A 27,444-nucleotide genomic window follows, 5' to 3' on the forward strand; every position below is an offset into this window, starting at 1 on the left:
GGTTTCCAGATTGGCTTGGGAAGGAAGCAAGCAGTGAGGGAGAGAAAAGTTTGTCTCACATCTCCAGGAGAAGACGACAGACTCAACAGTAGAAGAACCGATACCTAGACAACAGTAGACGGATCCCTCAGGAGGAAAGGGTTCCCTATATGGAGCTGGCAGAGCCACACAGAACACTCAGCCTGCTCTGTGCTTCTTGCCCGATATTCTGAGTAGAAATTCACATAAGGTTCTGCAGCTTTTGTAGAGAAGGAAATTAAAGCTCGGAAAGGTTAGCGGTAACTCTACTCCTTGGACTTTCTACCAAACTTCCTAAGCTGTCACTGAAGACCTCGTTATTCTAGCCTAGCGATGTGCTATGTGCCCTTAAGCAGTCTAAAACTGCTGCTTTGCATGAGTAGGCCACACTCAAAGAGAATTTACCTGAATAAATATGCTTTCATCAAACCCTCTTCTTTCCCACAATACCTTGATGCTTCTTCTTGGACGCAGTTAACCTGTAAGAGATTATATTCAAGGTTTAAGGTATGCATCACAGGGTCACGGTTCATGGTAAAGAAAACAAGGAGAATGAAACATCACCACCTGTCTCCAGCTAACGTCTGCCCCTCACTTTTCCTGACTCAATGCTTTCACTGCTCACTCGAGCACTTGAGGAAACCACAGAAAAGGAACTCAAAGTGATATTTAATTTTCCACAAGTTTACATTTAACTCAATTTTGCAAAGCAATTAAGAGGTAAGGAGGTAAAACAGGAAGATAAACAACCACACAAGAAAGCCAAAAAGCAGAGGCTGAGGGTGGAGTTTGGAGGCAGAGTGAGTACTTAGCAAGAGAACTTCAGCTGGGTCTACGACAGCAACTCTGCACCTGTGCACAGGGGTGTCCAGTAAGTTCTGACGGTTTCCTAATCCAAGTCCATCAACCCCTTTACTTTTATTAATAGAACCACACTCTTAAGAAGAAAATAAAGTCTCATATTAGAATTTTTTTTAGTCTCCACAGCAGGTCAGGATGGTCACAGGGTAAACATGGCATTAGGAGATGTCACTGTGTGAGAATTCATTGGCAGTTCTCAAAGGGAGACTGGAAGCTTCTCTTTCAAGAAATCTAGGGGCAATCGCAAGCACGGGCACCTTTACACCATTCACTGAAATTGTGCAACAGAAAGATAAACCAAGTGTCCAGTGTTAGAGGAACCACACCAAGGCCACACAGCACACAACCCAGATTTATATGAGGAAATGTCAGATCAGTCATGAGTGTAAGATGGAAGGTGAGAGGGCACAAAATAAGGAGGCAGGAGCACAGGTACAAGCCAAGGACTAGGACAGGGAGAAAAGTCATGAAGACCTAAGAGAAAGAAAAACTACAAACAGTGACTGTGTGCACACATCAGCACACAGAAGCAAGCCATGAGGAGAGCGCACACATTTCCAGCTAGAGAGATAAACGACCACTGATGTAACTAACTTAAACAAAGGCTGGAGAGGCAGTTATTTTATTTGAATTTGGTTAAGGATTTTGTTTGCTTTGATGGAATGGGGTTTTTGTTCTTGATAGTTTAATTTATTTATGCAGAATATAAGGAAACCGAAAGAAATGTTTCTCAAAAAAAAAAATATAAAAGGGGAACTGACGGGAAAGACATAAGGAACAGAAAATGAGAATTAAATCAGTTATAACCAAAAGAACTTTGGTGGACGTCTCCTTAACTTTGAAGTCCAAAGAATAGGAATGCTTGATGTTATGACATGAGGTCATGTACTCACTCACTAGCATGTGAGGATCTACCATTATGTTAGTCACTGGGGATACAGCAAAGTCCCAAATAAAACACTTTGTTTTGAACTTACATTTTAAACTAATAAACATAATAAACACTAAATAATCAATGTATAAAGTTAAGTACAATACACAAAAACAGTAAAGGGACAGAATATACCAGACCATGTGAGATAATCAGGGAAAGCTTCCCTGTAGTATAAATAATAAAACCCAGAGACAGATACTGGGGTTCAAGGCAAAGATCAGAAAAGTAAAACAGCCAAGCCAGTAGAGAAGCCTTACTTCTACCAAGGCTGTGTGACTGCAGACTGAGCTCTGAACCCCTGTCTCCTCCCATTTTATAGTCCCCTCTAGCACTGGAATTAAAGGCATGTGACTCCCTAGTACTGGGATTACAGGGGTGAGTCACCACCACCTAGATCTCTTTCTGCATTGATCTTGTGTAGCCCAGGCTGGCTCTGAACTCACGGAGATCCTTCTGCCTCTGTCTCCCAAATCCCAGGATTAAAAGTTATGACACCACTACCTGGCCTCTAGTGGCTTAGTTTTACCCTCTGATCTTTAGGCAAGCTTTATTTATTAAAACATAAATAAAATCCCACTCTATTTCCCCTTTTTATCTAAAATAAAAAAGACTATAACTAATATATGAAAACTATATACAGTAAGTACAATAACTCTATACAATATGTACAGGATAAGTACATCAACAATGTCTAGTCCATTTGCATTTGACAAATTCAGAGAAAATACTCCCCATCCATTCTACTGTGTGAGTCCAAAGTCTTATACCTAATTTACTTTCTATCACAATTTGCTTTCTGCATCTGGTAAACAAGGAAAACTATAACTATCTAGTCTTCAACTCCCTCAAAGATCCAAGAAGGAAAAGACATTAACTGAGAAAGCAGGAAGTACGAGCAAGTGACTTCCAAAAATTGTGAGAAAAGACAGAGACAGCTGGCTGCAGTTCCTCTGCAATGTTGGGGCCTCCATTTCAGCCTACAGGCCTAGAATCTCTGACAGACTTTTCTATGAAACAGAATTTTTGAAGTTGTCCCACCTCATCTGGGCAAAGGTTTGGCAGTCACTCTCTTTTGTGTCCTGCTTGTCCAATTAGGACAACATACTGTCAGCAGTTGAGGCAAGAGCACTTTCTTGCCCAGTGGCTTATTTTTGCCACAAAGAAAGCAAACTCCATGTGGAGTTTCTTCGATGCCCATCATCTTTTCTGAAGTAGATTGGTGTTGCCAGGAGCAGACATGTCTCAATGTCATAAAAAGAAGAACCTATATTATTAAAACATCTTAAATGTTATACTCTGTATATCTCTGAAGTGTTTGAAGATGACCTGTGCATCTAAAATATATCTGTTTGACCTCGAAAACATACCTAATATGACTACAAGTTCTGTTGAAATAGGTGACTAATTACTAACCTGCATTACCTTATTATCCTAAACAGTTGGTAGTAATAATTTCCAATAACTAAAATATTTTTGTTACATTGTTAAATGAGCTGTATAGGTACAATACCTTGAACAAGATTAGGCTTAGAATTCTCTTATTTAAACAAAAAGGGGTGGTTCTGTGAGAACTCCTTCAGCCAATAGCCTTTAAGATATCAGCCCACTTGGGTGTGGTCTCTTATACTATAAATGCAGCTGTAAAGCTTGCATGCTCTCTCCTGACTGTTTCCCGTTCATGCAGAAGACTGTAAGTCTACCCCTAAATAAATAACCCTTTATTATACTCAATTCTGAGCTAGTGTGGGATTACTTTATAGCATCCATCTTCAGCTGAAATCTACATTTCTAACTTAGTAGGCTTGCCTTTGAGTTTCATGCAATTACTATTTCATTTCTAAAGTTTATTTTTATTTTATGTCCACGGATGTCTGCATACATGTATGTGTACCACATGTGTGCCTGGAGGAGAATGGTGACAGTGGAGCCAGAAGAGGGCATCAGATCTCCTGGAACTGGAGCTACAGATGGTTGTGAGATGCCATGAAGGTGTTAGGACCTGAACTGGTTCCAACACAAGAGCAGCTAGTGCTCCTAACCACTAAGCATATCTATCCCACCCCTTCTGAATTTTTGCTTAAATTTTTACCCAGCGTTCACGATAAATCAATGTTGGTAACATCCTAGAACAGACTCAGTAAGTAAACGAAGCTAGCTGACAGAAAGAACGGACACACCTAAAAGACAGAGTGTGTGGTGTGACTGGGCTTTGTAAGGTACACAGACTGACCTAACTTCCTGTAGGACGTCCACTGTAGACACTAAGAGGGACAACAGTCACCTCTGGGACAAAGGCAGTAGATGAACTGAGAAGGAACAGCTAGTAGACACTAACCTGAAAGAATGACAGTCACTGGGAGACGTCTCTGTAAAGTCTCAGGTAATGAATGAAAGTTAGATGTTACCCAATCCAATACATGTGGAAATTGTCCATAAAACTCCATAGCAAATTTGAATTTTTTGGAAAAAAAATTATATTTTCAAATTCACTTGTTATAATTTACAAAACCTTACCATGGGCTTGAAAATACCCAGACAGAACAGGTTATGAAACATAGTCAAGTTCTCACTGCTAGGGATTAAGCCAGCTTTTTTCTCTCCATGTACTGTTATTTAGTCATCTGAAACTGTGCTTAGGTAAAAAGAAAGAAAGAACAAACATTTTTTTCTCTCAGTTTGGGAAAAGGTAAGAAGCTAATGTGTTTTTAGATATACAGTCGTAGGCCATACTGCTGTAAATGTCTGTCACTGATATTCTACTGATATAAATAAATATCTGTCTACCTTTGAGACAGAAATTCCATGATCCTGGAGAGGTCTAACAGCTTCTTTAAGTTCTTCAAGAAACACAGAGTTACTTGGCGAACCTAAAAAAGAAATGTTGAATAAATATTTGTGAATCTCCTCTTTTAAAAGAAACAGTTAAAATTAAAGGTAAAATCTAAACACACAATAATATTATGTGACTAGACTTCAAAATGACAAGTGAACACATCCAGTCACATATTTCCTACTGCTTCTTCATTCTTCTCATCACAATAAAATTTTGTAAATTACCTTTAAAATTTCTTATTAAAGCATATGATAAAAAAATAAATTCAAACTGGGTGGTGACACCTTTAATCCCAGCACTTGGTAGGCAGAGGCAGGTGGATCTCTGTGAGTTCCAGGACAGCCAGAGCTACACAAAGAAACCTTGTCTTGAAAAAAAAAGTTTAAATCTAATGTGGTATTATTCCTTCAAGAATAACACCATATACACAGTTCTTATACACAGATACAAATCTCCAAAATGACTTTAACATCCAAATCACAATTATAATTAAAGAATGCATAGAGACGTGAATTCGTTTTGGTAATTCCAATACAGCTGTACTGTCACTAGCATAAAGACCTAAATAAAACCATCACAATTACATACAATAGTAATGCTAATTAACTCAGTATAATTAATGACACAGCCAAAGCAAAATGTGGAATACTAAGCTAAAGCATTACTAAAACTACATATCCAATTTTTATAAAACTGCAAAAATAGCTACATGTAAAGAAAAGAATAAGAAAGCATTCTTCCAGAAATGACTGCATGAAATCCAGATGGCTGGACAGCATTTGCCATGAAGTAAGCACGTATGTAAGCCATCTCATCCTCATCCTCATCCTACACTTAGAAGGCAATCGCTACTGCATCATAGCCGATGAGGAAAGAAACGGCTCGGGTGCTTGGGTTCTTCCGAGCAGGCAGATGACAGGACGGCTTTACAGCACACACTATTACACCTGACAAAAGTCCCCACTGACTGCGGTGACAAGAGTGAAATGCATATCACGAGAGCCCTGAACGACTTAATTTTAAAAGATACATACCAACTTGACAAAAATAAGCTAAGGAGGCTTTTCCTGGCTGCAGTGTGCTGAAATACTGCTCAGGACTCAGTTCTGGGAGGGCGTCTTCGGCTGACTTGGAAAAACCACACATCAAAACCAATGCAACCCCAGCCCTAAATACACCGATCCCGGACAACATCATGAGCAGGGGCTGGGTATGTGTGCCAGGAGACGAGCCTGTCTTCTTCAGGGCTCCACTCTACTGCCTGAAGTGTACCTGGCACAGAGGAGGAGACCCACACAGTTTTGTTAGATGAATTTGTTAAATGAAGTTAAAGACACCAGATGGAGAGTTAAATCACTACATGACTTGATGTCGCTAGAACTTTATTTCCTTCTAATAAGAAAAAGAAATGTGAAGGGGAATGATATATGAGGAGGACACTGTGATAATGCTTGCACTTCATTTTATCTTCTCACAGTGCTGGGGACTGTAGAGCTAAAGGAAGTACTGTGCCACTAAGCTAGCTCCATTCCCAGGCTTTGGAGCAGGTGTGTGCGTGTGTGCGTGTGCATGTGTGTATTGTTGTTGTTGTTGATTTTTAAGTTTGGTTTTTCTGAGACAAGGTTCTAGTTTGTAGCCTGGCTCACCTCAAACTCACAGCACCCCTTGTTGCCTTTCGAGAGCTTGGATTACAGTCATTCAATAATCATACTCAGCTTGATTCTTGATAGTTGCAAAAGAAATCTAGGATATCTACAAAATGCTTAAGTTGCACAGGTATCTACTGCAGTGTTAAGCTGACAATTTTTAACATTCTTAAATTAATTAAAAATATTACCTAGTTCTGTGTTTTTTTTAATTTTCTGTGTTAGACAATGAACTCAAAGCCTTGAACAAGCTAGGCAAGCACTCTACCACTGATCTTTAGCCCCAGCCTGAAGTCAGGGTGTCACTCACTGTCTAAGCTGGCCTTGAATTTATAATCTTCCTGCCCCAGCCTCCTGAGTAGCTGGGAGTACAGGCCTATACCACCAAGCCTGACTCTACTCATTTTTAAAATTAGACATTTTATTTGACCCATTTATAGCTAATGTATAACAAATACTCCAGCAACTGCTAAACACCATCTGGCTGGGAAAAAGACACCCAAACACTGCTATGGGTTCACTACCTTTTAAATCTCCTGCAAGCGATCTACTTACATTATGCTGGAACATTCTTTTTGAACATACGCCTACCTTAATGCTTAAGACATACTATTTTACTTATTTTACACTGCTTATACACAGAGTTCTTTCTCAACTGACTAGTCCAGTCCTACCTTTTGAACCCGATTTGGTCTACCCATCCTCCCGCCACCTTTCTTGGTATACTTACCACTTTCCTCCCTGGCCTGTTGTCAGTCTTGTCTGCTATTCTGAAGTTTTACTTTGTTTTTTCTTGAACAACTCCGCGAGTTTTTCTATTGGTGATCTATACTGTCAAAATTTGAAAGCTAGTTTAGTCAAGCAATTTACTACAGAGCTACATTCCCAGCCTCTAGGAAAATTAAAATAATCTTAAAAACTAACATATTTACAAAGAACAGAAGTTTAATCTGAAATAGGACCTCTGTATTTCAAACACAAGATCATTATTTTAAAATAGGCAATGAAAACAGCAAAAATTATTTCTATATACTCCTAAGAGTAAGGGCAGAATTTTTCAGCAAAGAATGACTTTATAAGGAAATCATGAAAGCCCTGGCTACATGCTCATTTATTCGAGAGTATCAACAAGACAGCTCTCCCGAGAGAGCAGGTGTTCTTTAAAAAAATAAATAAATAAAGCTAATGAGTCATGAATTAATATTTCTGAAATTCATTAGACCCTGTTACTATCACTGTGCAGATTTGCCTTTCAGGTTTTAATTCTGAGTTAAGTGTTTAAAAGCTCAAAGTAAAATGAGAAGTGACAGCTGTATATAAAAATGTCACCTTAATGATACCTAATTAAAAGGTATCGTTGACATTAAAATTGCTTATACATTCTAGCCACTGTAAGCAACCTATTCCAGGGCTACTTTATATTAATGGGAACATTTTAAAAATAGGTCACCCACTCTTTTCTTTGTATTCTGGAGGAAACTGCATGTATTTCTGTGGCTAAGGGAATAACTATAGAGCATTCATTCCTATATGAAGTAACAATAACCTAATTAAACCACAAAGTATTAGGTTAAATTACAACTGAAAGATCAAGCATCAGTTATTTCCTTGTCTTGAGGCTACAGTTCAATTACTTCAGCATAAACTGGACAGTCGAGTTGGTACGCTGTTTCTCTCCCCCCAACACGGTAGGCAGCTCCGAAGGTTAGCAAACTTCAGATGCCTTTTACCTAACTGGACCGATGAGACTGCATGTGTGAAAGTGCTGTGCAATTGATCCGTTAGCGACTAGAGACAGGAACGTATCAGTCATCTCTCAATCTTTCCGCCTTCATTAATATTTGACTATTTAAAAATTACATAAAGCACAAAGTATGTGGGGTCCACTAGGTGCCTGGTCAGGGGTCACGACAGAGGTACAAAGGGTGAAAAGGACAGAAGGCTTACGTACTATATTTCACAGCACCAAAAGCCACAGTGCTGAAAACAGGTGTCGGCGTCAAAACACATAATTATTGATTGATAGCAATTATCTCTAAAGAAAAAAAACTGAGGCAGAGATAAATACCAAGGCAACTTTTGAAGTTCACAGAACATTTCTTTTTTTTTTTTTTTATTTCCTCAGCTTTTTCAGATATGATCTTACTATGTAGCCTAGCCTGGCTTCATTGTGATCCTCTAGCCTCAGGCTCCAGAGTTCCGGAGTGCTGGGATTACAGGCATGAAACGTAATCATACCTGGCTCGCATCACTTCCTTAAGTAAAATCACCTCATTTTTATTTTGATATTCTCCTCTTTCTTCAGATCTTACACTCTTTCACCTTTCTTTTTTGCATGTAAATCAACTTCCATAGCTTCTATTATTAATCTAATCTACCCCACCCAGCTACAAAACAAGGGACAAATCCATCCTTGGAAAATAAAAAGCATTTGCTCAGTCTTGCCCTCCTTACAGAAGGATCTTTAAACTAAAGGATAGAGAATGTGGGTGGGAATGACGATAAGCAATCAAAGAGTAAAAACGAAGATAGGGAAGACATTTAGTCTCTCTCTCTCTCACACACACACACACACACCCCTAGTAACTAGAAAATCTACACACCTCCACAAATTGATGAGAACCATGGGAGAAATGTGACCTGGCTCCCTCCGGTGTGGTGGATCCTGAGTTCCTGGGGTAAAGAAGGCTTCACTGAGCTTCCGCATTCCTCCTCTGCTGAGATTGTTTATGACACCATATGATTTCACTGTGGGAGGGGAGGAAAAGAGGAATATCAGGTGACAAAAGTCACCAGAAATGCTCAAAATGGTAGCTATCTTGTCCACATGAACACAACACCAAGAACCCCTAGCTAATGTGTCATGAGCTTCAGGAAGGAATCCTATGACATTTTAAGCCATCAAGACTTGAGGAACTACTTGTTTAGCGTAAACTAGTCTGTGTCCACTGACACACATGCTATAAATTAGCAGTTGCCTTAACATGAACTCTCAAACACTGGCTAGGAGATCAAGGAGAGCTCCAAACTGGTCTGGGCCTCACAAGAGGTTTATCAGACACTGCCAATCAAAAACTGAGCCACATCAAATTGATAAAGCTGTGTCTACAGTAATCTGGAGACGACAGTAACTAATGGATGACAATGAGTATGTACCAAGATTCTTGCAGCTAATCGGCTTATCTCAAGCACCGAGAGAAGGGGCTTGAAAACAGGATACGCACACTGAATTGGAGCTGTTGATTGTATCTGACAAGGTATGCAAGCACCAGCAAAGGCAGGCAATCTACAAACATAAACCCTAAGTTAGACCCACGCTGTTCTGTGCTCAAAGAAGCATGCTGATCAAACCACTCAGCCTCAAAAAGAAGTCACATGCTCCAAAGCCAGTTTAGATGTGGCTCAGATAATGATAAGACTCTCACAGTTTTTATCTCTCTCACAGGACGAAGCCAGAGGCCGTGGAGAACTGCACGCTCGGGCACACAGAATGAGAACTGCTTGCTGCTGGTCTGTACTGAGTAAGTGCTACGTAGTCAAGTTCTCTGAAGAAACTGCATCTCTGTAAAGCCCCTGCAGCATGCTTGCATAGAACACCAGGAAAGATGGAGCATCATAAAACAAGACCCAAAATCTCTTGCACTGCCTCTTGCCCCTTGCAATCACCGCATACTATTAACATCTTTAAGGTCCGGAATGTAGACAGCCTCCACCAACCCTAAAACTAATGAGATAAAAGAAAGCATCTAAATGCTACAGAGTCCCCTGCCTCGTTATACTTCACCTGATGAGCCACTTTTCATTTTATCATTATAGTGCATGCATGTGCATGGTTATATACAAATGGGTGGTGACGCCATCCGCTGCATGGTAAACTACTGGCCCAGAATGAAGGGCACAATACAGACCTTAAACACCCAGCAACATGCACTTGGTGCATGGAGGATGGGGAAGCAACACTCTTCTTAAGCAGAGCATGGGAAAGGGGTTATTTAGGAGAGGCTGAGTTTTGGATGCTCCAGTAAATATTCTGCCTGCAAGAATACTCAATCTGTGATGAGATATTCACTCTGAGAACGCAGGATTCCCTCTTAATCTTGCATCACTCTGACTGATTTGCTACCAAGTAACAACAAAAAAGGTAACAAATTTCATGTAGTGACCCACTATACAGTCGTTTTTCACTTTTTTTTTAACGTTTATTTTTCTGCCTTTTTGTCTCAAACGAAGATAGCACCATCCGCTCCTACACACAATTCCATCCTGGACAATCACCAAACTGTTACTGCTCTCCCCCTTCCCGCCCTAAATTTTATGCCAAGGGCATCTTTCCAAACTGCAGGTTTCAAAGAATCGCCTTTCCCTTGCAGAAGGCCTTAACATTATTCACCTCTTCCCAGTATCACCCGTGCTTAAGGACCGTTTCCCATACTTACAGTTTCGGCTCGCACTTTACTTCATTCGATGTCCTCGACTCGTGTTCCTTCCTACTCGCGCAGAAAAAGGAAATAAAAATAATGATAATAGATAAAGCAAAACCAGGATCCTTCGGCGCCCCATAAACAGGTGTGCTAGCTCGGAAGTCGGAGCTCCGCAAGCAGCCTGCTGCGGATGTGCATGCAATCTACAGGGAGACTCTCGAGGCCCGCTGCCACCCACCTGCCGGAGACCAGCGCGCAGGACCTCGCGGCAATGAGCTGAACCGTCTCCGAAGACAGCACTTCCCGCCACCCGGGAGGAGGCGGAGCCAGAGGCGGGGCAGCGGCTGGTCCCAAGGCAGCCCGCAAACGACAACGCCTACCTGTAAAGAGCTCGCCCCCCACGGGCGCCTCCGCAAAATCGATCTTCAGTGCAAAAACAAAAAAAAAAAAGAAAAAGAAAAGAAAAAAAAGGAACCCGAGGCTCCGCCTTCTCCTCGTGCTCCTTACGTAAGAGATCCTCCAACCAATGGAAGGCCGGCGGGGCGGGGCGAGAGCAAGCCTAGGTGACAGAATCTGGAATCCTCCCGCGGGCGCGAGCAGGTCTTACAGTTGCTGGGCCAATCAGCAGCGTGCGTGGGGAGCGGGGCGGGGATACAGAGGGGGAGGACAACAGAAGCCCAATCAGATGGCGGCATCCTGGAGTGACGGGTTCCGAGGCCCGTGGTCCTCCGAGCGCGGCACCCAGAGGGCGTGTCCACCCGGGCCAATCGCCGGCAGCCCACAGTGCGGAGCGAGCGCCTCAAATGCTCGGCTCGCTCAGCTGATTGTCTCCAGCCGAGAGTTGTTTGCTGCTGCTGCGGAGTCGAGCGGCGGCAGGAGGAGCCGAGCCCCCCGGGGGGAGGGGGAGGCGAGCCCGAGGGCAGCGGCAGCCACCGCGCAGGGCTGCGAGTCTTGTCACGGTGCTGCCCAGGGGCCGCAGGCTGGGGCGGGCGGGAGGTCCGGGGGAGTTTGGGCCGCTTCCTTCCCGCGCTCCCTTGCCGCTGCTCGCGTCCCCTCATGAGGGTGTCAGTGCCGGGGCCGGCGCCAGCCGCGGTCCCCACGGCTGGCCGCGAACCCTCGACGCCCGGCGGGGGCGCCGTCGCGGCCTCGGGTGCCGCGGTGCCGGGCTCGGTGCAGCTGGCGCTGAGCGTGCTGCACGCGCTGCTTTATGCAGCGCTCTTCGCCTTTGCCTACCTGCAGCTGTGGCGGCTGCTCCTGTACCGCGAGCGGCGGCTCAGTTACCAGAGCCTCTGCCTCTTCCTCTGTCTCGCGTGGGCAGCGCTCAGGACCACGCTCTTCTCGGCCGCCTTCTCCCTCAGCGGCTCGCTGCCCGTGCTGCGGCCGCCCTCTCGCCTACACTTCTTCCCGCACTGGCTGCTCTACTGCTTCCCCTCCTGCCTCCAGTTCTCCACGCTCTGTCTCCTCAACCTCTACCTGGCAGAGGTAAGGCGGGAGGACCGGCGTGCGGGGGAGCGGGGCCGCCGGGATCCCCTCCCGCCGAGACCGTCGGGGGGCGGGGGAGGGGCCGGGGGGAGGTGGCCGGAGAGCAGCCTGGGGACACTGAGGCACTCCGGTCTTTTCCCTCTCCCTCAACTTAAGCCGCTGATGGACTCGGTGCCTGAGAGGGTTGGAGAAGTGTGAGAGAGAGTATTGCGTGCCCCGACAACTTAAGACTGTGGGACACCCTTTGTTCAGTGTTCCAGACCTCCACGGTAAGGCGTCGGTAGCGACCACAGAGCGGCATCGTAAGAAGTCACAGCTCCGGTGGCTCTGCTGGGGCTGGTCCGGGTTGAGGGAGGTTGGATGCTGAGGTAGCGGCAGCTCTGCCGGAGCTGGACCGCTGCCAGCCATTACGTCACCAGGCAGAGCTGTTCCTCCGCTATTGTTGCTGCGTTCCTTTTATTAGAAGCTTATACCCCCCCCCCTCACACACACATATCCTTAACTATGACTCTATGCACCTTACACAAATTCTGATCGATCGCTACCCCGGCGGGATGAACGATCAATAATCAATGCAGCGGGACAGTCGAAGGACCTCCGTAAAGCCCTTAATGTCTGTCCCAGTTGCTGCTTGCTTATGCGATTCTGCCGGTCTCTTACAGCATAGCCCTTTGGTGGGGAGCGAATTAGAAGAAACAAGCGTAAGCTATGCCTGTTGCAGAAACAAACCACGGAACTGGTTTTTGTTTTGTTTTTGTTTTTCAACAACTTGCTTAATAGCTGGAGTCTAATCACACCCCCTTTCTCTTTTTATGGGGAATTGCTGTTGGATTGCATTGTTCTGCAGCGCTTAAGTATCTGACCCATTTCAAGACAGGTTTGGGGTGTGAGGTTGTCTATCATGTATATCAATAGTATTTAAGCCTTAGTATTTTCAGGCTTAACCCCCAAAAGTCTTCCTTTCTCTCAAAATAAAAGCTTAGGAGGGGAGGGAAAAGGTGACATCATACGCTTAATACTGACTAATATAGAACAGTATTGGTCTATGCAGCTAATCCTCTCAAAGGCTTTTGGAGGTGATAACAGTTCCAAGGAAAAGTTTTTTTCAGAGGCACTTTTGAATCAGATTAAGTATTTATATTTTCAACATAAACCAATTCTTTTTCTCCCTTAATAGGGAAACAATGCACCATTTTAAAATCACAATTATAATTTCAGCTATTCACACTGAAAACACTTGTTAAGTAAAAAAACAAACTTTATTTTTATTCTCCATCCTTTGGAAGGCCACACGATACTGCAAGAACCCAAACCTTAAGAAGCAAAAGTAAAATGCATATGCAATTATAAATCAAATAAACATGCTATAGGGTGTCATTATATGCTATTCTTATCCACTTACTCAAACTGTCATAACATTTATTTATAGATGAACTGCTACTGAGTTCTTGACACCACTTCTAATAGAACACTAATAATTTCCCATCATCGAAGCTTTACTTTAGCTACAGACACAGTTCATCTACCTGAAAATGATTAGAAGTTCCTTTGCTGGGAGCATCAGATACCTTGTATGTCTGCCTCCCCCTCCACATACTCGTGACTTAAATTACATACGTGATTCATTGGGCCTTTCCAAGTGGCAGACTACCCTTTCACTTGAGTTGTAACACATGACCATAAAGTACACAAGCTTACACATGCAGCTAGATGAGATTTTAAATATGTATACATCCAAGTTACCAACAGCCTGAGTAAGATACCGTGGATGCCTTAAGGCAATTTCTCAGTCTGTGGGTTGAGACCACATTGGGGTTCAAGCAACCCATCACAGGGGTCACCTAAGACCACCAGAAATCATAGATACATACATTATGACTCATAAAAGTAGCAAAATTACAGTTATTAAGTAGCAGTAACAATAAATTTTATGATTGGGGGTCACCACCACATAAGGAAGGTCGCGAACCACTCCTTAAGGGTTCACTTGTATCTTCCACCACTACCTCTTGCTCAAAGGCAAATAAACTGGCCAAAACATTACCACAGGAAAAATACAACTATATTTAAGCATAAAATTCTAAAAAGTATACTTCTAGAACTAAAAAATACAGAATATCTAGGCAGAATTTTCACATTTTTTAATCCCTAATATCACAAGTAAGGAAATATTAAAATCTGAAAGTCTTATTAAATGAATTACTTGGAACCAGGCATGGTGGCTCATATCTTTAATCCCAGCACTCAGGAGGCAGAGACAGGTGGATCTCTGTTGAGTTCCAGGCCAGCTTGGTCTAAAAGCAAGTTCCCAGACAGCCAGGCAGTTAGACCAAAGAAACCCTGTTCAGAAAAACAACAAAGTATCACTTCTTTGTGTGATACACTTTTTGAAGAAAAAAAATTCTTACCCTAGAAAATACAATTTTCAAAATATTGTACTAAAGCTTTTTGTGCTATTTGTCTTTTATAATAACAATTTTAGAACATACAATAATACTTGAATAAATTTCATCTTTTTTGAAAACCTTTAAAATATACATTTTAATCAGAATTTATTTCCCAATTCATTACAAAAAAACCCACCTCATAAGTATTTATACTTAAAAGATTATTTGAAATCAGGTATGGTGGTACATGCCTATAATCCTAGCACTCAGGAGACTGAGGCAAGAAAAATTTCATGACTTTGAGGCCAGCCTATACTGCACAGTTCTAAGACAATAAGGCCTGCGTAGCTGAAGTACTTAAAAGGTGAGTATGTTAGCACAGATTTGTAATCCTTGCACCTAGATGGCAGAGGCAAGATGAGCAGGATCTCTAGTTGCACATTGCAAGACCCTGCCTCAAAAAAAAAAAAAAAGAAAAAGAAAGAAAGAAAGAAAAGAAAAGAAAAGAAATCAGTAAGAGTGAATTTGTTTTTCTTGTGCTTCTTGAGGTAATGAAATGCAAGACAGTATGAACATTTAGAGAAAACAAGTATATATATAGTTCAATGGTAAGAGTGGTCAGCTAACACACAAGGCCCTAGCACTGAAAAAGCAAAAGCCTATATAAATGACAGGTATGCCTAGGAAGATGCAGTGGTTTTAAGATACCACTTCTCCAGTTTGCCCTATACACATGTAATGCCATCCCTATTTAAAGCTCTGTGGAAGTTCTGATAGTTATGAAATACTATATGTGAAAAATAGGGGACTTAAGTCCCTAAAGTTCTGAAAAAGAATAATAAAATTGGAAAATCATAGTACTGATTTTTAAGATTTATATGCTACAGTCATTGAGACCACGTAATGCTGATTTAAAGAAGGATCAGTAGAGCAGAATTGAGAGTTCAAAATTAGGCACACATACTTAATTAACAGAATGCTTTACAAAGATGCCAAAATTTTGTTAAATATACACCGTGGGGAGAATGAACACTAATTCTAACGTATACCATACTTAAAAATCTGTTTGAGTTAAATCATGGATCTAAATGTAAAAGCTAAAATTTTGTGGAAGGAAATCTTTATTTTAGAAAACTAAAACTGGCAATGAAGTTTTAACAAAATAAAGCCTTTGGGTTTTTACAAAACAAAGAGTGACAGAAAATATTTACAAAACTTATAGCTGGCAAGAGTATATGCATTAAGAATATATAACAAATTCTTAAAATTCTATAATTAGAAAAGACAACAAAAATTGGCAAAAGCACCTGGTTGTGGTGGCACATGTCTTTAATCCCTGCACTCAGGAGTCAGCGGCAGGTAGATCTTTGTGAGTTTGAGGCCAGTGTGGTCTACAGAGTGAGTTCCAGGGCAGCCAGATCTGTTACACAAAGAAACCTATCCAAGGAAATAAATAAATAAATGGGCAAAAGGGTTCGACAAACACTTTGCAAAAAGATATGTGCAAAACCAAGAAGCACTTTAAAAGATAATCAGGGTGATTAATTAGGATAATTAAAATTACAATCATTAATTACCAGCAAACATTGATTAGGGAATTAAAAGTGTAAAAGATTGGCTTTAAAAGTATACATGGGGGGCCGGGCGGTGGTGGCGCACGCCTTTAATCCCAGCACTCGGGAGGCAGAGGCAGGCGGATCTCTGTGAGTTCGAGACCAGCCTGGTCTACAAGAGCTAGTGCCAGGACAGGCTCCAAAACCACAGAGAAACCCTGTCTCGAAAAACCAAAAAAAAAAAAAATGGGGGCTAGAGAGATGACTTACCAGTTAAGAGCACTGGCTACACTTCAGAAGAAACTGGGTTCAATTCCCAACACCCACATGGCAACTCACAACTGCCTATAACTCTGGCATCTAGGGAATGTGACACCCTCACACAGATACGCATGCAGGCAAAACACTAGTGCACATAAAAATAAATCATTTTTAAAAATCATAGATAAGTATATATATACATATATATAATGTATGTACATGTAAGTTTACATGTAAGGCTTAAAACCAGTTTGGAAAACAACTTTTAGAAAGCATAAGCCTGCCATACAATATAGCTGTTATTGTCATAAATAATTAAGAGAAGCCATATGTCCATAGAAAGCCTTACATATAAAAACTAATAACATTCAGCTTCATTTATAAGAGCTCAAAACTGAAATTAACCCAAATATCCATCAAAAGTAAATTTGTATGGCAAAGGAGTACTACTGCTATAGGTTTTTTTTTTTTAAGAAAAAACAATTTACACATTAGTGTAAAGTGATTCTCAAAGTGGGTAGGCTGAAGTCAGACTTCCCATTCCCCAATGACATCACTTATTCTATAAAACATTATACCAAATGTTTTTAAATGCAAAGTAATCTTTACAAGTATGACTTGTACATTTTGTACAAGTCATTTACTAGGCACTTGGGGTATAAAGACAGGAACATGCATAACATACAACAAAGTGTCTGCTTCAGCAGTTCGGGAACATTTGGTATCTGTAGATGGTTTCTTAAACCATCTTTTAAAACTCAGAATTTGCCCATAGTGGTGACACACACTTTTAATCTCAGCACTCAGGAGGCAAAGGCAGGCAGCTGAGTTCAAGACCAACCTGATCTACAGAGTGAGTTCCAGGACATCCCAGGCTACACAGAGAAACCCTGTCTCGGGAGGGAAAAAAAAAAAAAAAACAACTAAGAATTCTATACAGCGATGATGTATGTTATTTTACGTTAATAATGCCTCATATGGATTGATCTCTTCCTCAATGAACAGGATTCTGTTTACTCCAAGGATAAAAACTAAAGTGGTAAGTGGGAAACATAACTCCACATTTATTAGTTACTTGGGTAAATTATTCAGTTACTCTGTGCCTTCCACCTTGCTTATAAAAATTAGAGCAATAGTAATACCTACTTATAGGATTATTGTGAGAAGTAGATTAAATATGGATATTTAGAATGGTACATGGCATATAATGTTTGTCATTAGCTATTACTAAATCTTGAAGAATCTGTATTCTCTCACCACAAAGACATTACAGTAGAATTCTGTCACAAAAGTGTTTATTTGTAAGGGCTGAGAATGTGACTCTAGTATAGCATTTGCCCTAGCATGTATGGGGCCCTAGATTAAATGTCCAGCATGGCAAAAAAAAAAAACATAGAAAATTAAGTTGTTGTGTAAAATTAGGTTTGAATCTTTATATTAGGCCAGAAAAAGAAAAATCTAAAGTTTAACAAAATTAACATTCACTTTTAAAAGAGCATGATAAATTCAAAGAAAGGAAACAAAAGGAAGTAAATATAGAAAATAATAAAACAAAAAACAATAAAGAGGTTTAACAAGCATAAAAGCATCTCTGTACTTTTATCCTTTTGGGTTTGTTTTGATATGCATTTGATCATTTTGTTTTGGAGACAAGACCTTTCCACATAGTACAGGTTGTCTAAATACTTGAGCCTATTTCCCCTCTTTCCCAAGTGATAGTATTTACATTCATGGCATAATGTCACAGGAAAAAAAAAGATTTATATCTACTTCTGATTCATCTAAACTGCACCTCTGAGCCCTGACTTTCTAAATTTTACACATATTTGACATATTCATCATACCTAAATTGTTGACCAAGGTTTCTGTCCCACCCGGTCCCACAGTCTTTCAGTCCCAAAGAAAAACACAGAGGTCTACATTAATCATAAACTGGTTGGCCTATTAGCTCAGGCTTTTTATTAACTCTTATATCCTACATTAACCCATAGTTCTTGTCTGGGTCAGCCACATGGCTTGGTACCTTTTTTCAGCGAAGCATTCTCGTCTTGCTTCCTCTGTGTCTGGAAGACGACTACAGGCTGACTCTTTCCTCTTCCCAGAATTTTCCTGTTCTTGCCGTTCTGCCTCTATTTCCTGCCTGATCGCTCCACCTCTACTTCCTGCCTGGCTACTGGCCAATCAGCGTTTTATTAAAACAATACAATAAGTGACAGGGTAAAAGGCCATTCTCCCACAGCACCTAAATCCAGATTCAACACGTCTTTGCTTCTCTGTTCCCGCCCTACACCTATGTCCTCTAAAACCTAGGTCTCCACTTTCATTCTTGAATTGTGATTGAAAAACTGTAAGTGGACTGCGAGATGGCTCAGAGGTGAAGAGCACTGACTGCTCTTCCAGAGGTTCTGAGTTCAATTCCCAGTACCCACATGGCAGCTCACAACTGGAACTCCAGTACCATGGAATCCAACACCCTCATACAGACATAAATGCAGGCAAAACACCAATGCACATAAAAATAAATAAATCATAGTGGGGAATGGGGTGAAGCACTTTTTAAAAAAAACTATAAGTAATACTTGCTACTGCCTTTTCATACATACTTAGCATTCACTCTGTCACCAAACCCTAGCCTCTTCAGCCCATCCCCCATCACAATATCTGGTTTAAGCCACTACCACCTGCTGTATAATCCATCCATCATAGCTAGCCACTGAACTACTTGGTTTGTATCCTCTGAAACACCTACCCCCACTTGCAGGTTCAGTCTCTGCACTGCTGGTAGTGTTATCCTTCTCCAACAGAAATCTAATTTTCCAAATTTTCCTTTTAGAATCTTTTATTGGCTGTAGTCACTCTTTAGGACAAAGACAAATTTGTACACACTATAAAGCATTTCATCTTACGGAATATTCCTTGTCCCTCATCACTCCAGCCACGACATATCCTTTCTTTTAGTCCTTTGTACTTGCTGATTCCCTCTTCTAGTAGAATTTCCCCATGGTTTCTGATAGCTAGGGTCTTCTTCCTTCTTTTAGTCACCCTTCTCGCTTCCTGTGTAACACTTCAGAGAAGTCCGCACACTGCTACTCCAGTAGATCCCCCATGTATATATACATGTATAATTTTATAGTAGAATGATGTCAGTCCCTCCCCCTCCCTCTCCTTTCTCTTCCCACTATATTTAGGAAACTCAAATGTTAAGAAAAACTTCAGGTCTTAAGAAGATAGCCACATTAACAGTTCCCATTGTGAGACAATATTAGAAAATAATGTGACTTTAAGGGAAAAGAGAAATTTGTATTTCTTTTTACATGTATTCATGGTGTATGTGTGTACTCAAATGCATACATGCGTGAGCATGCTGCGAAACTTGTAGAAGTCAGAGAACAACTTTCAGTAGTGAGTTCTCTCCTCCACCTCGTTGGTTCCAGGGATAGAATTCAGGTTGACAGGACCATACCCCAAACCTAGAAATGTGTATTTCTTAAAATAGGAAATAGGATAACCCCAGGACTTGGAAAGTGGGTGCACCCAGAAGATCAGGAGTTCAGGGTAAGCCTCAGCTTACTAGTGGGTTTCAGGATAGTTTGGACTACATGGCACTGTCTCAAAAATTAAACCTATAAATAGGAAATATACTTGTAATAATGAAGAGAGTCAGATATATGAAGAAATTGTCAAAATACTAGATAAGGCAAGCAAAACATTTGTGTGGGTCATTCCCAACACATTTAACTGCTAAATGTTACTCCTTTTTTTTCTTCTGTTTCTGTGTTGCCGTTCTTAAAGTACTAAAACAACCAAATAAAGCCTTTATAATTTTCATGTAACAAACTGTGTTAGTTTTGTTTCCATTACTGTGATAAAATTAAAAATCTGGGCGGTGGTGGCACACCCCTTTAATCCCAGCACTCAGGAGGCAGAGGCAGGCGGATCTCTTTGAGTTTGAGGCCAGCCTGGTCTACAGAGTGAGTTCCAGGACAGCCAAGGCTACAGAGAAACCTTGTTTTCAGGGTGGGGAGGTGGATTCTGACAAAGACAATTATTAGGTTGAGGAATGGTTTAGTTTAGTTCCCAGTTCCAGGCCATTCCGTCACAGCAAGAAGTCACAACAGTGGAAGTTTGAGGGAGTTGGTTAAATCTCGCCAGGAACAGAGAGTAATGAATGTGTGCATGCTTCTAGTGCTCAGCCCACTCTCTTCGTTCAGTTCAAGGCCTAACTGATTCAAGGGTGCCATCCACCTTCAGGGTGGGTCTTTCCATCTCCATCAACCCAGTTAAGATCATGGACCAACCTAATCTAGACAGTTCTTCACTGAGACTTTCTTCCCAGTTGATCCTAGATTGTGCCAAGCTGTCAATGAAAACCAACCGTAACACAAAACTTTAATTACATCGAATACTCATCAGTATTTCAGGTGGAACCTGAGCAGTATATTCATTTCACCTCAAGTCTGAAGAGTAAAGGAAGTATCATAGAACACAGGACATACCCTAAACATCTGCCTCCTACTGAACTGTGGGTTATCCACTGTCAGATACTAGTTTAAGAAAATGTACATCTTTGATCTGCTTTCTTGAATAAGATGTGGTTGAATATTTTAACTCTGTATGTCCTTTTGTTGGTCTTTTATTTGGTTGTTTTAATTTTATTTGGTTTGGTTTTCTTATTTGTTTGTTTTGAGATAGGGTCTCTTTGTGAAGCCCTAAGTGTTCTGGAATTCATATAGACCTGATTAGCCTCGAACTCAACAGAGATCTCCCTACCTCTGCCTTCCAAGTGCTGGGATAAAAGGGATGCACCACCACACCCAGCGATGTTCCTACAATTCAACTGAATTATTGCTGACACTTTGTCAGTATATTAACTGCACTGTACTATTTGTTTTTCCAGACGTCAGTCCCTCAGAGGTAAAAATACTTAAGTAATACTGTCTTTAAGTTTTGTGCTATTTTTTCTGCTACTATGTAGGACTTCCCGATTGCTGATTCAGTCATTTGGACTGCTTTGAGATGATGTAATGTATTTAACAGAATATGAATTTTTCTCCTTTGCAGCTTCATATTAAATTTTTTTGGTTGGTCAGGTGCTCCCTCACTTTCTTTCATTTTGTGAAGCCTCTTACAGAACAGAAAGTTCAAGACGTATCTAACTGATATTTTTGACAAATCTGTTCTGAAAGGACATTTAATAGCAGAACTGTTAGAATAACTTAAGCCTGAGTAGATACATATATTTAGCAGCAGCAAGAAGGAAAGGAGAGGTTTTGTGACAACCTACTGGGGGCATTGCAAGTACTCCCTTTGGATAAGAAGCAGCCTAGAATCAATTGTGACTAGGGAACCTACTGTGAATGTTGTGGGGTTTTCAGGGTTATAAACTAGAAGTTGTTAGAATCCAGTTGGAACATCAAATATGGAGGGGCCGTGTAGTTAAGGATTGGAGCTCTGCCATGTGTGGGGTGGTGCATGCCTTTAATTCCAGCACTCAGGAGGCAGAAGCAGGAGGATCACTGTGAGTGGCCATCCTGTTCTACATAGCAAGACCCTGTCTCAAAACCAAACAAAAAAAAATTTTGAATAGTATATCCTAATCCTGAGACTCTTGCTAACTGACCTTGAGAAGTTTACCTAACTTCCACGCCTCAGTATTTCCTCCATGTTTAAAATGGAGCTACTTGTGTCTATCTCAGAGCTATAAAGATTAAAGAAAATACTATATTAAAATACTGAAAGCAGTAAATACCAGAACACAGTGAAGTACAAATGTTACCCATTGGTATTTTAGATAGGGGAAAGAGGGACTGAGGAAGAGAGCACCCCTAAGATTAGGATTTCCTTCAATGAACTTTGGACAGCATATTTCCTAGTCTATGATAATGTATGTTGTACCATTGTTTCCTTTCTGTATGATGAATATGGGTTTGTAGATATTGACCCCAATTTTAGATGATGAACTGAGGTAATAGGTTTACAGTGAACCACAGTAGAAAGGAAAAGAGTTGGAAGTCGGGTCTTGTGGCTACACTAATGATTTTTCTATGGTATTAGCAGGTTTTAACTACTGTTAGTGAGTATTGATATTACATCCAACTGTATTGCCTTTAAGAAACCAAAAGGAGAGCCAGAAAGATGGCTCACCAGGTAAAGGCACCTGCTACTGAGCCTGGTGACTTGAGTTCAATCCCCAGAGATTACATGATAAAAGGAGACAACTGATTTCCACAAAATGTCCTCTGGTGTCCGCAGCATGTCAAATTGTGTGTGTGTGTGCGTGCGTGCCTGCCTGCCTGCCTGCCTGCCTATCTGACTGTCTCTCTGTACATACACACAAATGCAAAATGTAACAAACAAAAGTCAAGAAGCAAGATAAGTGAACAGCATCCCCCATATTCCTCTCTTTCCAGAAGTCCCTCTTTCTCTGGTGTACGCTGTCCCTTTTCCCTGACCATTTCAGTGAAACTGATATTCTTCCGTCTATTTTTCTTGTATTTGCAGTCTACCATCTTCTTGACTTAAAGGCATGAAGGATATTATGAAAAAGTATTACAGTACACTGTGGGAGTTTTTGCCACTGGAAAATTTATTAAAGGACAAAAGAGTTTCAGATTCTATTGAAATCCGTCTTCTAAAAAGGCATAAATCTTCACTCTTTGTTCAGAAATAAGCTCTGCATATTCCTTAAATATAAGACATTGACATCTTCAGCAAACTTTCCATGGCAACAGTCTGTGGTAACCAATTAAATTGGGTTTTGTTTGTTTTTGGAGAGCTCACAAATTTTCTTCTTGTCCATAAATGTATACTTTATTTCTGAAAATTTTAGCCGTTGCTCTTCGAGGGCATAAAGAGTGTGTGAAACAGTGTTTCCAGATCATTGTACTTTATTAAACAGATTTCTGACTACTTGGGCATATTAGTTCTATAAATCTTTAACAGCTGTTAACCAATTACTGTCACTGTTAACATTAATGAAGCAGTATTTGTCACCCTGAAAACTTGTTAACTGGGGAGTCAACTTTGCTTTTTTTCTCCTCTTCTTTCCCTCTGTTCTGTTTTTCTGGAATCTTGGATTTAAATCAGTGGTGGCACACGCCTTTAATCCCAGCACTCCGAGGCAGAGGCAGGTGAATCTCTGTGAATTCAAGGCCAGCTTGTCTACAGAGTGAGTTCCAGGTCAGGTTCCAAAGCTACAGAGAAACCCTGTCTCAAAAAACTGAGCATAAATCAATGAACAAACAAACAAATATTTTACAGCCTATATTGAGCTATTTCTTATATCTCCTTGTCTATTTTTCCAAATGCCTTCAACACACACTTTTGGGGAAAGATTTTCTCCACTTCCAGCCCTTCCCTTGACTTTGTCATTCTTCCAAGGTAACTTAATTTCTGTGAGTTCATTTTTTTTGAAGTTCTTTATTAATAGCATTTTGTGTTTTGAAAATGCATTCTTTTTTGATTTACTTTTATGTTTAAAAGAGCGAATATTTTGCCTGCAGGTATATCTTGTGAGAGTGTCAGATGTTGGAATTGCAGATAGTCATGTGAGTGCTGGGAATTGAACCCCGATCCTCTAGAAGAGCAAGTCAGTTCCCCCAACCACTGAGCCATCTCTACAGCCCCATAAGAGCATTCTAATCTATCTGAATATAATGATCATTTTTGTTTACTTGATTTCTACTTCATTTTCTTTTTCTCTTTGTTTTGATCTCACTCTTTTATTAACGACTCTGAGGCTCTTGTTACATTTGGCTTGCTTTTCATAATAAGAAATAACTGAGCATGCAGGTGAGGCATGTATACTTTGAGCTATGTTTACGGGAGATCTGGGTGAGCCACTTCTTAGGGGTTTCTGATATAGAGGCATAGAACCTTTCCTCTTGGGTTGATCAGATTCCTCATGGGAGATAATATTGTAATAATTCAGAGTATCAGAAGTTCACTCCAGCATTTTGAGAACAGACTACATTTCTAGAAGAAATGTAGAGTAGGGGAGAATACTTAAGTCTTGAGTACACCCTCCCTCACTCTCCCTGGTTTTAGTGTGATCCCAAACTGTCTTTTCACAACTTCTTCATAGAACAAATGTACGGGTATCTAAGAAGGAATGTTTCCCCAAGGAACTAGAAGTGAGAGATTTATTACTTCAACTCTCAAACCAGTATTATTTACTATTTAGTATTATTTATTATTTTATTGTAACATTTTAGTTTGATTATATAAAATCATTTTAAACAACTTTAAAGTAAACCAAAGTAGAGAAAAGAAACTTTAAGAACACAGTTATTAAGATACTCGATTCCTAAGAGAGATGCATGAAGATATTATACCCTAGAATCAAGAACATAAGCTACAAAGAAAAATACTTAGAAGACAGAAGTTCTTTAAAAATTAAGTATATGGCCGGGCGGTGGTGGCACACGCCTTTAATCCCAGCACTCAGGAGGCAGAGGCAGGCGGATCTCTGTGAGTTCGAGGCCAGCCTGGTCTACAAGAGCTAGTTCCAGGACAGGAACCAAAAAAGCTACGGAGAAACCCTGTCTCGAGAATCAAAAAAAAATTTAAGTATATGATTGACATTGAAAAGGAGGAAGTGTTCAATTTGCAGCTGAAGTATCTGAAACCTCATAATCCCTATGTAGTCAACAGCATTGGTAAATTTGGGAATAATGTACCATTCTGGACAGGAGCATGAGCAGCTGAGATGGAAACTGTAGATAACTGCATCTGTGAGAGTAATCTGCATAGATATGTATGCCTAGCTAGTCACCATGGAGAGGAGATTATATTTATCTTGATTCATTTCAGTATGAATTCTAAATTTTATACAGTTATGTTCTGTGGTAAAGTTTTTATTTCAATTCAAAAAAGAAAATTCTACAGAAAAGTGCTTGTTCTGTAAGTATTTATTTCATCACTTATCCACTTCAAAGCAACAAGTCCTACATGCCATGCAAATAAATAGTATATACCTCCAAGATAAACCTTAGGCCATTCAGTATGAGGAGACAGACTACCATGAACTAGTTTAAACAAGTTTTTGAATAACAAAAAATTACCCTTCCATTCTACAGACTGAAAGGTCCATGGTTCTGGCAGATTCACTGTCTAGTGAGGGCCCACTTTGTAGCATCGATAGTGGTTTCCCACAAAAAGTGTCTTCACTCTCTGAAGTTTCTTTTATAAGAATACTGTGGCAATTTGAATGTAATTGTCCCCCATAAGCACATGGGGAATGGCACTATGGGGAAGTGTTGGAGTAGGCTTGGCCTTGTTAGAGGAAGAGTGGCCTATGGAGGCTGGCTTTGAGGTCTTATATATACTCAAGCCACACCAAATTTCTCAGACAACTTCCTTTTCCCTGCAAGTCAACATGTAGCACTCTCAGCAACTTCTCCAGCACTATGTCTGCCTGCACACCATGTCATACCATGATGATGAACTAAACCTCTGAAAATGTTAGCTACCTCAATTAAATGTTTTCCTTTATAAGTTTCTACAGTTGTGATGTCTCTTCACAGCAATAGAAACCCTAAGACAAATACTAAGTCCTCACTTATGAGGACTCCATTGGTTCCAAGATCTAAGCATACCCTAAATGGCCTCCTACTACCTTCACACTGATGATTAGTATTGTAACATAAACATGCGAAGACCATAGCACCATCTTCAAATTTTGGGTAGTAACAGTAGACTTAAATAGGATAAAATTCACATGTAAAATATATTTCTACACTCACCTCCCCTTTGAGAAACAAAATTAGAATTCATAATCTACATTTTAAGATAGAAAAATATTTCAGATTGCTTATTTATGATTTTTATAAGATTAAAATTCAACACATCATGACATTATTTTAAATCTTCATTAATCCACGTCCTACATCAGTGCTTTCTCTCATTGCTATTGAGTACATAAGGACTTCACGGACGCATACGATGTGCTTTGGGCACATCCCTTATACCTGCTACCTTTCACTTTCTCCCATTCCTTTTGTGGGTCTCTCTTCACCAGTAGTTCTCTTCTGCTTTCCTGTCATACACACACACACATGCTAAGTAATACTTTTTCAGTTAGAGATGGTAGTGTGGATGTCGTAAAAGTGGGCTATATGATGAAAACCACTTAACATTCATCAACCTTCATGAATAAACCCTTATATAAATGGCCTATTTTATTTTTCTAATATTTGGCAAGAAATGGTCCATCTGACACGAATTAAACTAACATTATTTACTATTCTAACCTTCAAATAATCTGCAAAAACATGTTTATTATGTTTTATGAGTTAACTATCTTAACAAATTGTATATCATTGGTAAGCTTGTTTCTTGATAATAACTAACTTTACTGTCACTCAGGATTATATCCTGTTAGATGTAGTTTAAAGTACTTGGAGTCTATTGATATTAATACCATATTGTCGTTTTTAATATTCCTACAGTAAAGGTATGATTTAAATACCTGATTAAATAATACATCGAAATACATTCTGAAAGTTCAGGTTGTAACTAACCTTTTAATTCTGTTTTTATCTAGCTCAGATCCATCTTACACCCATTATTCCATGACCTGTAATATGAATCACCCTTCTAAACCAGTTCCCATTTTCCTCTTGATAAGATCTTTTTAATAGCCTGTTCTAAAATGTGGCTATTCCCAGATGCACTTTATGGCATGGCTTTTGTAGAAGGAAGGCAGAAGTCTCCCAATACTCTTTCCTGCAGTTATGCCATCATCTCTGAAATCTATGCCATCTGATTAGATCATAATTGGGTATAATGATAGCCTGTACCTCCTTGGGTGAATCAGCGCTTTTGTCTTGCTTGTCTCCTTTGCTAGAGGACCATTTTCAAAGCCCATGTTGTTAGCCCAACAAAAGCTTCAGTCCCAGAATTTTTCTCTTACTATTTAAGCTATCCATTAACATGACCGCACCTTGAGACAGTTCTTAACAACAGAACTGTTCTGACTAGTGTTTTTTTTTTCTCCAAGACTTTTTCAGTTCATTTATCTGTTTTCCACCCTCACCCTTTTGATCCTT

At 40.3% G+C, this 27,444-nt stretch overlaps 2 protein-coding genes across 6 annotated transcripts in view; one reads left to right on the forward strand and one right to left on the reverse strand.

Moving 5' to 3' along the window:
• Window positions 1–11,155, reverse strand: part of Txndc16 (thioredoxin domain containing 16) — a 94,845-nt gene extending 83,690 nt beyond the window's left edge. For 2 of the 5 annotated variants that reach the window (XM_050162440.1, XM_050162441.1), the window contains exons 1-6: window positions 10,729–10,940; window positions 8,896–9,040; window positions 7,023–7,123; window positions 5,681–5,918; window positions 4,598–4,680; window positions 424–497 (exon numbers count right to left, since the gene is read on the reverse strand). In XM_050162440.1, the coding sequence (XP_050018397.1) occupies window positions 424–497; window positions 4,598–4,680; window positions 5,681–5,843 (320 nt within the window). In that variant the 5' untranslated portion in view covers window positions 5,844–5,918; window positions 7,023–7,123; window positions 8,896–9,040; window positions 10,729–10,940. The other 3 variants (XM_050162439.1, XM_050162437.1, XM_050162436.1) reach the window with 3 other exon arrangements.
• A 592-nt stretch (window positions 11,156–11,747) lies between these two features.
• Gpr137c (G protein-coupled receptor 137C) overlaps window positions 11,748–27,444 on the forward strand; it is a 61,152-nt gene continuing 45,455 nt past the window's right edge. The window contains exon 1 of the mRNA XM_050162445.1: window positions 11,748–12,195. Coding sequence (XP_050018402.1) covers window positions 11,770–12,195 — 426 coding nt within the window. The 5' untranslated portion in view covers window positions 11,748–11,769. The remainder of the gene's footprint in view (window positions 12,196–27,444) is intronic.

Source organism: Alexandromys fortis, unplaced genomic scaffold, assembly GCF_014885135.2.
Source record: "Alexandromys fortis isolate MF-2015 unplaced genomic scaffold, M_Fortis_MF-2015_v1.1 scaffold_130, whole genome shotgun sequence".
NCBI lineage: Eukaryota > Metazoa > Chordata > Mammalia > Rodentia > Cricetidae > Alexandromys > Alexandromys fortis.